This window comes from Blennius ocellaris (assembly GCF_963422515.1).
Source record: "Blennius ocellaris genome assembly, chromosome: 6".
NCBI classification, from domain to species: domain Eukaryota; kingdom Metazoa; phylum Chordata; class Actinopteri; order Blenniiformes; family Blenniidae; genus Blennius; species Blennius ocellaris.
In genome coordinates, this window is record NC_137655.1 from 17,609,393 (window position 1) to 17,622,511 (window position 13,119).

General features: G+C 38.6%; 1 protein-coding gene across 1 annotated transcript in view; it reads right to left on the minus strand.

Annotated features, from left to right (window-relative positions):
- LOC308131307 (glypican-6-like) overlaps positions 1 to 13,119 on the minus strand; it is a 91,393-nt gene that overhangs the window by 54,529 nt on the left and 23,745 nt on the right. Inside the window, exon 3 of the mRNA XM_080498004.1 lies at positions 2,144 to 2,535. Within this exon, the coding sequence (XP_080354130.1) occupies positions 2,144 to 2,535 (392 nt within the window). The remainder of the gene's footprint in view (positions 1 to 2,143; positions 2,536 to 13,119) is intronic.

Sequence of the window (13,119 nt, forward strand, 5' to 3'; positions counted from 1 at the left end):
TTGTTCTCAATATCACTGTGATAGTTCATTTATTATTGATTTATTCATTCATTTACATGTGCTGCTATTAAATAAACCTACAATATGTCAATTTTATGTTGTTCCCTTCACTGCAATAACAAAGATGGCTCTACCGTTCCTTTACAAACTGTGTTAATGAACATAGCCTAACTAATGAAGCGAGTGAATTGATATGAATTCAAATAAGGATGTGAATTAAAGAAATGATACACAGAAAAGCTATTATTGCTTTAAAATATGACTTAAATACAGCTGTTAACGTCTGTTGAATAGATCAACAGTCTGCAAAATTCTTCTCTTGCAAGATCTAAATGAGAGCCTAAGTAACTGCTATACAACCTTTCAGTGAGATGGATTATTGTTTTTTTAGTATTTTGAGCCTGACTGTATTAAACATAGATGTAACTGTTTAAGTCATTATACAAAACAAACTCACTGTAAACAAATAAATAGAATGAACTTTGCCTTACATGAAACAAATGAAGGCTGTCAAAGGTCACAGTGGCTTTCACACAGTCCCTCATCAAACACAGTACATTTATTGTAAGTAAATGCTTTCATATAACAGAAGGCGTAGCTGGCATATAGCAAAAAGTACGTTCTAAAAAATCTCTAGCGTCCATGATGATAAGATTTTTCTTCACTTCCAATAAACAGACACAGATGAACAGGCAAGACTGTGCTGTAATTGGCACAATGATAATGAGACTGAATTGGATTGAAATGAATAGAAGACCTGGCATACGTCAGAGCTGAATGTGTGAGGTCCAGATATGAGATTGTGCTTCCTCAAAGCTGTGCAGGCTTCATCTTGCACACAGGAGGAAAAAGAAATCATCTCCTTTAATTCAATAAAACTATATATCCCAGTAGTAATAAGCATGGATGCCACATCTTAGGGCTGCCGTGAAAGTGACACCTCCAGCAGGGTGTCCGTTTTCATTATGCTTACACCCAATCCCTCATGATGAGTGAATACCCCGGGGATCAAAGGGCTGCAGTCCCAGACACATGACCTGGATCTCAGTTCCCACTGAAATGTCAAGAGGTGACGCTGGGACATGCCGACTCAAAAGAAACGCAGAGTGTAACTCAGTAAACGCATACTAACTAACACATCCTCTGAACGAGCCTCGCCGCTACTATTGGTGGTGGGGGGTAGACGGGGGGTAGACGGGGGGGTAGACGGGGGGTAGACGGGGGGGGTGGGGGGTGGGGGTAGACGGGAAGTGAAGGGAACATACTTAAAGTTCAACGAGTGCACAGAGGCAGAACTGTTTTTTTAAAGGGAGAGCAGCAGTGTCTTCTTTTTTCTCTCTGCCACTCATGATTGAGAGTTACTATGTTTTTGCTAGCTGTAGGCCATATGTTGTACAGTGGCTCTATAAATATTTATTATAGTGTTGGTAATCAAATCTAACTTATATGAAGATAGCAGTGGAAAAAAAATCAGGAGCTGGGGATTTAGTGAACTGAATCAAAGCCTCTCACCCCAAGTCAATGTGTAGAAACAACCTCATTAATGTTAAATGCATCTAAATCCAAGCTTTCGCTTTTTTGTGTGTTTGCACATGATCAAAACAACATACACTCTCCAGGCAGTGTGATATATATTGGAACAGATGCATTGAGATTACGCCGTATCAAGCAGAGTACCACGGCAACAGCATGATTAATAGCAGCTATATGTCGGCTGAGCAAATATTTAGCAAGAGTGCAATAATCGGTGAAGGTAGAAATTTTTTTGGGAGCATTTTTACAGGTTTGGCCCATCTCCCAAGCAATCCGCACACCTTTCAACACTGTTTTCTAGAAAGAACAACTGAACACGCTCTCTTGAGCCTGAAATCTCTACTTGTTAGCCACAAAGAGACTTGGTGATGTGAAAATCTTGGAGAAATCAATACTTATTGCAGAAGCACAAAACAAGCCAGACATTGGGTTTATTAAATCCAGGTGAGCATCAAATTTTTGTCTTTGGTTGAGGTCAAATTTGTTATTTTCTTCCAGATATAGAGCGAAACCAAATTACCACACGTTTGTTTTGGTTCAGTAGCCGACATAAACAGGCACATATATACGAAAATGTTTTTATTTTATTAGAAGCAGTGTAAAGTTTTACCTTAGACACTCTTTGGGCCACCTCCCGACCAACAGAGAGCCCTTGGACAAATGTGCGTGCGGCGATGAATGCACGGGTAACCTGAGCCTTGAGCTTCCTGGGCACGTCTCCAAAGGGCTTGAGCTGGTCGGTGTACTTACTGATACACTCCAGATAGTCCTCAGTGATGACATACTGGGAGTTGAGCAGTGTGAACATACGCTCCAGCAGCCGTGACCAAAAGTCATTAAGCATCTCCTCCAGGTTAACATTCCCTCCTGTGTAATAGCGCTTCAGCTCAGCAAACAGGTTTTCAAAGACCTCCGAGTTCTGCATGTAAGGCTTTCCGTAAGTCCTCACAAACATCTCATTCAGGGACCTCTCGGTATTCTCCAGCAGCTCCAGGAAGAATTCTGGGTTCAGAAGAAAAGAAGAAAGCATTATTGTCCAATTCCGTCCCACATTTGACTGTGTATACAAAGATTACTGTGTAAGAGGAGCACGTAATGTGCTTTCATAACATGCACTGGAAACATTTCTGTATTTATTTTCGAAATGGAAACACTGACAAAAATATGACATTCGATGTGGAGACGTAGATTGTGGGGCTTAAAAGGAACTCTGCTTGATTGCGGCGCCGACGGCAAATGCAACCAAAATACTCAAATAAAGAATCAATTAGGGTGTCTGCTGATTTATATTATGGGGGAGTTTTGACAGTTCTCTTCAATTTTACTTCAAGTGAGCAACTATTGAAAACGAATGGAGCCCTTCTTTATATATCTCTGGAAAACAATAACTTCTATGTTTGCTGTACAAGAGGTCTGCAGTGCCACATGTAAACCCCCAGACACCTGACAGTACGTTATAAAAAGGATATGGTGTATATTGCTGACTGACTTCCTATATGCACAAGAGGATTGCTCCAGATGCTGGAAGCATAAGGCTGTCAGATGACGCATAATTCATTAACCTTCAGTATGATCATGAGTGCATTATACACTTAGTCTGGAATGCTGGATTTTCATTATTTGAGGAAGCACTTGTTCTTTGCCTAATCAACTCCATCACTCACCAGAAAGTGATATGACAATATTCAGTATCAAGTAGCAATCAATAGTGATAGTCCAGGCATTCAAAGATTTCAGAATTCACGTGTTTAACTGTGCGGGGACTCATCAAAAGAAGAAGCAGTGCCATAAAGAGAATACTATGAAGAATAGCACTATGAAGAATAGCACTGAGAAAACCTTTCAGGCCTAAATTAAGATGTTTTACCAGGTAATACATCCAAATAAAAGCCACAATTTGCACAAATTTAGCATTTGCTTTCATCATTTTTGTTTTGTAGTAAAGAAGCCTTGACAGCCTACAACAGACCAGGGCCATTATATAGTCAGCAGACCTCATGTGGTCCTTTGGTCATCCCTGATCAGCACACAATGGATCACTGACAAGTTAGGAATGAAATGAAAATCAGTCGACATGATGCATGCAGCTGTTTTGCTCTTATAAGGAAGTGATTTCATTATTTATATTATTGTCTTTCTATTTGTCAATCTTTGTTATGATGTGGGAACGATAACCAATCTGATCACACACACACACACACACACACACACACACACACACACACACACACACACACACACACACACACACACACACACACACACACACACACACACACACACACACACACACACACACACACACACGCACACACACACACACACACACACATATTTTTATTTCCTAAGTACCCTACATGCAATCAAAACAATTTGAACAAACCAAACAATTTTTGCCAGCAGTTGTGCCTTTTCTGTGCAGTTTGCATGTTCTCCCAGGAACGAACGCCTCCAGGTACTCCCTGACACACTTTCTGTTTCAGCGTCGGCATCGTATGACATTATGCTGACTGCATTTTCAGGACGAAACCTGTCACTGAGCACCTGCTACATGGAATACAGCTGATGAGAGCAGAGAAAGTTTGACTCTCTCTAACCAATGCAGCAGGGTGATAACACTGTGTTACTTGTCACAAGTTTCAGTAAAAATCCATGAAACAGCTACAACTCTTCCACAAAGCTGCTCTCAGAGCACTGATCAACACCAGGAGAGCAGAGCACTTCCCACTGAGGCTTCTGTCGAGGTGTTGGCTTCCTGTGTTTCCAAAGATACACTTGCAATCAAATAATATTACTTGTCTACAATAGCACCAAACATCCACGGGCCTAAATCTCTAATTTATTTGTATGTTATAAAGTACCCAGACCCTGATTTACTCCACCCAAAATCAAAGTGAGGTGAATCAGGCAGCCTTTTGTTTCAATGCTCCTCACCGGAGGAACAAACTAATCCGAGAGCGACTCAAACTGCCAGCTTACTTGAATTAGGACTTAAACTAGTAGTACTGGCTGCTCAGCAGTGAAGTAAAAATGTAACTTACTATTTAGTTCACCTATAGTTTTATATTTCTATTGTGTTGCTTTCTGCTTCATATATATCTCTTTATGCAGGGTCTGCGATGTTTGTCTTGATTTTACTTAAAATAAATTCCAACTGAGCTTTAATGTCCCTTAAAATGCATTTCACTTTGTAAAACACTTGTCTAAATACTATATAAATAAATGTGCCCCAGGAAGGTGAGTGAAATTCTTCATATTAAACCTGCATCATTTTTGAATTAGTACAAAAGAACATTCAAGTCTTGTTCCACCACAGCATGTAAGCAACTTAAGTCAGAATCCTGAGCTAAATATATGATGGAGCTGAATCTCCATGAGCAACCATCATTTAACAGGAATATATATATATCGCCTCTGACTCACATTACAGCTACGTATTACAGAGGTAACAAAAGTGTTGAGGGCTTCAAGCGGTTATTAGTTCTCAAGAAAACAGGGAAAATATGAAATGAGGAAAAAAGGCACTTCTCTTTCCATCATCACGTCTACATTGTTAGATCAATACCACTAAAGTAAGTTTAATTTCCAAAGTAGTAACACTCACAAAATACAAAGTGCTTTGTATATTGCAAATACAATTTTTTACTTAAAGCCACGTTATCATTAACTCCCTTCATATTATGTCGCGTTCAAGCTGAGTTTACGTGACAACACCAGGAAACATGGATGTCAGAGTTCAGAAATACACTGAACAAGCTTGTCATCATATACATTAATGGCGAGAATGGAGCAATGCTGAGAAGGTACTCTTACATCGCAGATGTGTCCTTAGTTGTTCAGCAGTTAAGTCACATCACCAGGGCTTTAAACGGTTGTGACAAACAGGAAGTCAGTGTGTTAAAATTCCGCAAGACTGAATAAAACAGCTTAATTGTTAAGGGAGTGAGTATGGGCCGAAACTATTACTCGAGGTATTTGAGTAACTTGATTACTGAAATGCTTCAAGGCTTCATTTCATTCACTCCTATGCACGACACATGCACGGCAGACTCACTTCTGCTTTGGATGCCATAAAGCGCAGGGAGAATAAAACAACCCGCAGGGGAAACGGCGGAAACTGTCAAAAGGGTGGGACGATTATCAGTTAAACCCAAAGCAAAACACAGTAGAATGCACGAACTGGAAAACGGAATTAGCTTCCCATAGCAGCAGTTCCTCTGTCCTACAGCATCTGAGCCACATGCATCGAGTCTGCCGAGCAAACACAACAGGAATGTTAATGTCACGTTCACAAAAGTATATTTAGGTCAGTGATTACTCGTGTAGATTATGGAATGTAAATAATGTACAAGTAACTGAATGGTGACTGATTGACGGGGGGAAATATTGTAGTGACCACCTGTTGAGGAATTATGTTCCAAAAGTGTATTAGATCGGTGTAGTTAGATTAATATACAGAAAAAAATACAATTCTGGGTTTGGGTTAGTTTTTTTAGGGATAAGTTTTATTTTTTTCGTTTTTTTCACAACTTCTAAAAAAGTTATGTGGTAAGTTACTATTTTTTGTTTATTTTTGAAACAAAACAAGAGTGTAACATGGCAATACTGTGTGTTTAAGTTTTTTGGGCCATCTTTAATTTTGTCATTTTGTAAATCCAGAATATGCTGATGACACCAGAATGGACTCTTTTCTTTCTTTAAAGAATAATGCCACCAAAGTCTGTCAATAAAGATTTTTAAGAATTGAATTGGTTGTTCATTTATCTGACTTTTAGTATTGTCTCTATCATATATTACTGTTAAATTAAGCTTCGTGACTTAATGAATTTCTTTTTTTTAAAATTTGATTCCTCGACCAATTGCCTGAATAATCAATAGCTTCGTCAGCTCCCAGTTTCAAAGCATTAGGACATGAGAACTTTACTACCCCACAGTTGCTCTTGACAGCACCATTAACTTGAAAGGGTAAAAAATCCATCATCAATTCAATCAACCAAAACTGCTTTTATCACATGACACATGCTTGCTCTTCTTTACACAATTACTTTCTGCCTCAATAGGATATCATATCGAGAACCAGAGTCTGTTAATTGTAATGCTGCCTAATTTAATTACCACAGTTTGACACACTTTTGTATTTCTCATAGGAACTATCAACTTCTTTCATCTTCAGGTACATTACCGTAATGTGTATTTTATGAGTACCCACATTAGGGCAAAGTATTTCAGTGAGCAATTTTATTTAAATAATTTCCTATTTAAATATGCAAGGCTACCAGCATGATTTGTGTTTCAGCGGCTTGTTTTTGGTAATGAGACAAAGCTAAACGATATGCATGCTGATTAATGATGGCATTTCACTTAAAAAGGTGCACTTCGGGAAAAAATAAAATACAATGTGGTCATGTTTAGCCGTGTTAATAATTGAATGTAATTGATGTAATTAGAGCAAAGCATTTTTGATATTATTCTGAGCTCTGCTTTGGAGTGATTACAGTGAAAAATGAATTCATCAGTATAATTGAGTAACTGAAATATTAGGTTGAAAAAGACATCATCATCTAATTAGAGAAAATTCATGAGAGGGATCACATTCAGCAATAAAATAAGTAAAATGTCAAACAGTAAAAATTATTGGGAACATACTAACATAAATCCTAAACGTATATTAGTAATTAAGACGTCTGTCCAAATAAATGGTTGCAAGCAGAGGATAATGATACTGAATTGCAGGACAGCAACGTTTCAAACACTCCCAACTTGCAGTGAGCTTATAACATTTCACTGATAAAGCTCAGTTTGGCTCCAACTTCTCACTGTGTGCTTGGAGATGTGCTGAGGTAAACAGTCATTCTTTCTGATATGAAGAGAAAGCCTCTGTGTCTGTGCTTCTACAGAAACCTACTGAAGGATGGTCTCCGAGATGTCAGATATGTCAGGCATCTATTTCACCAATCGTGAAACACTGCGTTTCTATTTGAATTGTTTGGAGCCACATGATGGAAAAGGCACATGGCATGAATTTCATTCATAAGCAGGCCACAGATTCTGGAGATGACGAAGTCAACTTGATTTGGTTGCATAAAACCGTGGTTTTCGGCAGTGAGCCGTCAGGCCGTCATTTGGACGGTCAATTTTCGGAAAAGACAGCAGAAAAAAGTAGCGAGCGTGTCGCTCAAAGCCGTCTGAAATATGTGTATAAAATATTATTTGCTGTGAAAATGCTGATTTTGATATAAGTATTGACAATCATACTTGCTCCATCAGCAATATATGTATGACTGTGACATACTAGGTCTTGGGACTGAGCTGTAGGTGGCTTGCAGATAACAAATAAGCAGAGTAAGTAATAATAAGAGTTCAGAGTCTACAGGTGCACAGTTTAGGGTGCAGAGAGAATCAATGTGTCAACTACAGGGAGTTTAAACAAGCACATGGAGTGAAGTTTGGAGTGAGGTGAGTTAGGTACAGGTACAATTGAAAACCAACACCAATGAAAAGCTATTACCTTGAAAGAAAAAAGAAAAAGTTCTAACTAAGCAAGAAAGGATATCGGATGCATCAGCAAAAATGTCAGGGAGAACAGGAAAATATATTACTATAAGAAGCAAACAATGTAGTATTTAGTAGTCCAGAATGCATTAGAATCCACCGTTTAAAGTGTATCTCTATTTACCGCCCATGAAAAAGATTTTAAACACCCAGATTTTTTAGGTGGACACCCAAAACCCAAATCTTTGCCTAAAACCATGTATAAAACAAAACTGCCAGAGATAGCTGTGAAAAGAATAACATCTGCAATGAAAGCCCTCGTGGGAAGTGGCCTGTAGAATTAATTACAAAAGAGTCTACTGAACTGCGACCAGCCAATGAAGAATAATAAAATGATTGGTTTTCCGCTAACACTCACTTCATTTGAGCGAATACAGTGTATGACTTTAAAAATAACAAAAATAATGTGGACATCACGTCATAGCAAACCACGTTTTAATTGGATCGCATAAATATCTGAGCCACTGGAAATGGAATTTATTTTTGCACACTGACACAGGCTGTAATCAAAACCTAAAATGAATAGAGTACTGCTTAATACTCCTTTTTTTAACAAACTATTTACAACTGGTCGGATGTTTTATGGGATAAAAGTGGAAGGACATTTTACAATGTGGGTTAACCTGCCCCAGCAAACATCCAGATAATTGGCCACAATAAAAAAAAAGGCTTCATGTGCAATTTAGAAGTCAACACAATGACTCAGAGTAATTACTTCAGAGTCTCAATCCCATTCATTTGTACAAGCTGGAGCCTCCGTGTTACCCTCACCTACTCAAAACACAAATTGATGCTCTGCAGCTTCACTTCATTTTGTGTTAAAAATTAATATTGAGAGTGTGTATAGGAAATTAGATTTAACTTTTAAAATAATCCAACCACTTACTTACCGGGAAGTAAGTCAGTTAAAATTGATTGTATTTGAAAATGTTTGATTATGTTCTACAAAAACACCCACAATCATCTTTGTAGCACATCCACTTATTTGAATAAATGTTCAATTTGCATGAAAACTGGTAACAAACATATATTTGCATTTATTCCTTGAAAAGGAAATCAATATTAAGAAGCAGTATCTGATTTTCAAGATAGACAATTGCAATTGCATGGGTAAAAACAAATCGATAACTACTTTTCCCTGATGATTTGTCAGATCAAATATATTCCTGTAAGTTATATATTGTCATACAGTAACTACTTGTAATTTATTAGCAAAGCTGCCCTCAGTGAACTGCAAAAAATTTAATAATTATCGTAATTTGTTGGCCCCCATGCAGCAGAGTAAACCGCTAACAGCAGCGAGGCGCACGTTTCTTTCTCTGACATATCCACAGACAGTAAACGAAGTAGCGAGCCTCCGGCTTCATATCTACCAAGAGTGCCTAACGTACAGCACGAGGCTTGGCATCCAGTCTCTCCTAGTTCACGTTGAGAAGACGTCAATCATAAGCGGGGGTCGCTGATCGGCCTGACACGAACTGCCCGTCCAGAGCGAGCTGCTCTGCTGCTGCAGAGAGCGAGACAGCTTGACCTTTCATGTCTCCATTTCTTTGTGGCGATTTCCGTGGCTGAGCTATTGGGAGTCACACGTTGCCAATTAGAAGTAGAGATATTCAAGGTGAATCACAGCTGGTGAATCAAAGCATACATATTCAACGTCCAATATATTATTTGTGGCAGTCCCCTTCATCCTGAAGCTGGACAAAGAGATCTTGAGTGGACCGGACCAGTGACATAGTAGCATCAACAACTTTCAATTTAAACAATTCCAAATGCGTTATTTTATTAAGTGAATACATGTATGAATGTGTCATGCAATTTCAATACTATGCCATTTTTAATTATTCTTCCTCGGTCAAAACAAAGTTAAAAAAGCCACCAAAATTAATTTTTTAATGCAGTTCAGCATGCATTTTTCTATAAATATTCCCTTACAGATCCATTGGCTCAGGTCTCAGTGTTGTGTTATGTCCGTTATTCTTATTAAAACACCGCAATACCAAGTAAATGAATTATGAATCAGTTTCTGTTATCAAAAACATTTAAAGTGAATGTATTATTCAGTCTTTTCTACACTTGCCAGGTCAAGTGGCATCTACGTTTGACACGTCTGCTTTAGATTGTTAACATGGCCTATGAGAAAACTACTTTACTGGTTGTATCTTTGACATCATCAGAGCTTGTAATAATAAAACAAAAACTGTGCTGAACAGAATAGCCCTCTGCGACATACAGCATGTAAAAAAACCTCTATCGTAACATTGATTTAGTGGCCCGATAGTGACGGAGACACTGTGGCATTCTGCTTGAATCCTACCTTGGTCTGAGACTTCTTGACTCAAGAAAGATTCTGCTGACTTTGCATGGCCTTTTCAACACCAGCCTGCTTCACATTTATCTAGTCACACATATTTGCACCTGGTCGCCAGCCAGCATGAGAAAGTCTTCTATGGTTGGCAGCTTTTGAGGAGTAATTTCAGGTTAAGTGATTTGCTCAAGGGCACTTCGACGATGACTCCTGAACAAGGGAAGAATCAGCTTTTTCAATTTTTTATTTATTTTTTTGTTCTCCAAACGGTTGTGAAAAGTTAAGCAACTTCATAACAATGTGATCAACAACAATGGGTGCCACCAGTAACAATGTGAAAGTAACATAATAAAAGAAGACTCGCAGTAGACGACAGCATTATTACTCCAGGAGAGCCCCAGCATTGTGGAGTTTGTGGTCTGGAGGGCCAAACATTGATTAACAATTATGTACCCTGAGTTGGAATTGAATGGGCACAATAGAAAATAATTCTCTCTCAAGGCAATACTTTTTCCCATTTTCTCTAATAGACAATTTCCTATTAATCGTCTAATGTGAAGTGTGGTGAAAACCTCATTTATGACTAATTTCCAGCTGGTGTAGCTGTACGTGTGGCAATGTTTCCTTCAGTCGTTTCTTACCTTGGTTTCACACAACTCTACTGTCTCCCTGAGCAGCTGTGGATGTTTCTGCGTGGTTGTTGTCTTGGCAAAGTTGAGACTGTGCCCTTTCTCTGTGACACAGGCTGCGGTGTCAAGAATGTGTGGGCTGTCCAACCACTAGCAGCTACAGTAGCACTCATCACAGTCTGCATAAGCAGAGGAAAATATACACACACACACCGACTCTGTGTAGGTGGAACTCCACAGTCAGGTGTAGAATCGATGGCAAAGGGCTTCTAAGTGAACCGAAGGCTCTGTATTGTTTAGATCTTTAGCTATATGGTCTGACTCAATATCAGAGCTGTTCGGATGTTCTTTCTTCATCATTTAAAAATTGGACAATAAAGAACTTGACAAATCGTAAACTTTAAAAAGATAAAAGAAAATTAATTCAAACATATTTATGTTGGTGTATAGAGGCACAACGCGAGCCTGTAGCATATCTATTCCCCCAAAGGTCAGTGGAGCCCTTCAATCTCTTGCGTAAAAACCTGCATATGGCATGTGTTTTGATGTTAATGAAATTATGGGCAGTGGCAGCAAGCCCCAAGAGGCAAAGTTGTGCTTTTAAGTGCTGCTGGACAAACCGCATTTCCCTCTGTATGTAAAGCTTCCTCATGATAGTCACCATTCCTGACAGCAGATGAACAAAATGACATTTATTTATTAATGTATGCTTCCAGGAATCACATGTGAGCCCGAGAAACACATATTCCTGGAAAAAAAAAAAAAAAAAAACCAACTTGCAGGAAGACGTTGGACATGCAGTTGTGACATTGAGTTTCTGGGCAATGTGCAATCATCAGACGGCTGAATGCTGAAACTCAATAGCATTGTTTCATATAATCTGTTGAAGAGTTTGAAAGGCACAAGCATGGGAAGACAAGAAATTGACTTCTAGGGATTAAATTGCACAATAAATCACTCAAGCACCGTTCAGTTGTTGATGCTGGATATATTTAGAGAGCTCAATATGGACATCTGTGTTTTGACCTCCTCCCGTTGAAGAGTAAGATCCCTTTTGTTTCCATGTTTGGAGGTGTGGTTCAAATCTTATGAACCTTTTTATGATATTGCCATGACAGTCTATTTCTCATTGTCATACAATTATTGAATATAGACGCAAACATTAAATCTTGTGAAGCAGGATCCTTCAAAATGAGAGAAATGGGACACTCCTGAAAGTGAGCTCTCGATTTTAACAATTAAGTTACATTGTAAGCCCAAACAAGCTCACAGAACTCCAAACTCTTTGTGTAACAGATTACACAAGAATATTTAAGCGATGTTGTTAAGCATTTTAAGTTAATATAAAATAAGTTATTTAAATATTATCTTTAAACATTTAACATCACTTAAATATTCTTATGTAATCGGTTACAAAACAAGTTTGGAGTTCTGGTGGGCTTGTTTGCGTTTACAGTGTTTTACGGTTTCACATAGAATTGTGATAATCTCAGAGCAGGCAACCCCCAAAACACTAAGTTGTGTGAACCTGCACCAATGGAAAGGCTTTTAACAGGAGTAGAAAAAGAAAAAGGGAGAGCTGTAACCAACAAGTCAAATATACCACATATTTTAACTCAAAAACCACAAAATGCATGGCACATAAGGCGGAAATGGAAGAAAGAAACGAATAAGGTCAAACCACTAAGTGTCTGGGAGGAGATGTACACTGGTACTGGCAAAACAAAAATACTGCAAATTGTAACCAAATACAGCATGAAGTATCCACGTCCATATTGATGAAACGCAAGCTGCCAGTCAGTCACTTAATTTTGGTCATCCTCCAAGCTGTGCACCTTGTGGGGAGAAGTATTCAAAGCTCTTAGAAGACACATTGAAGAAGCTTATTCCCGGACCCCGCTGTGGTGCTACTGGGGATACCTGCAGGCTCGTAGAGGAAGGATAAGAATGACTCATGAATGTATTACTAACAGTAGCATTAAATGCACGATTCTCGCACAAATAATATGCGAATCCAAAACGTTTCAGATATTCACCAAAATAAGTAAATAGTATATAAATGAGGCTTCAGAGCTCCAGAGCTCTATTTTTACGAGA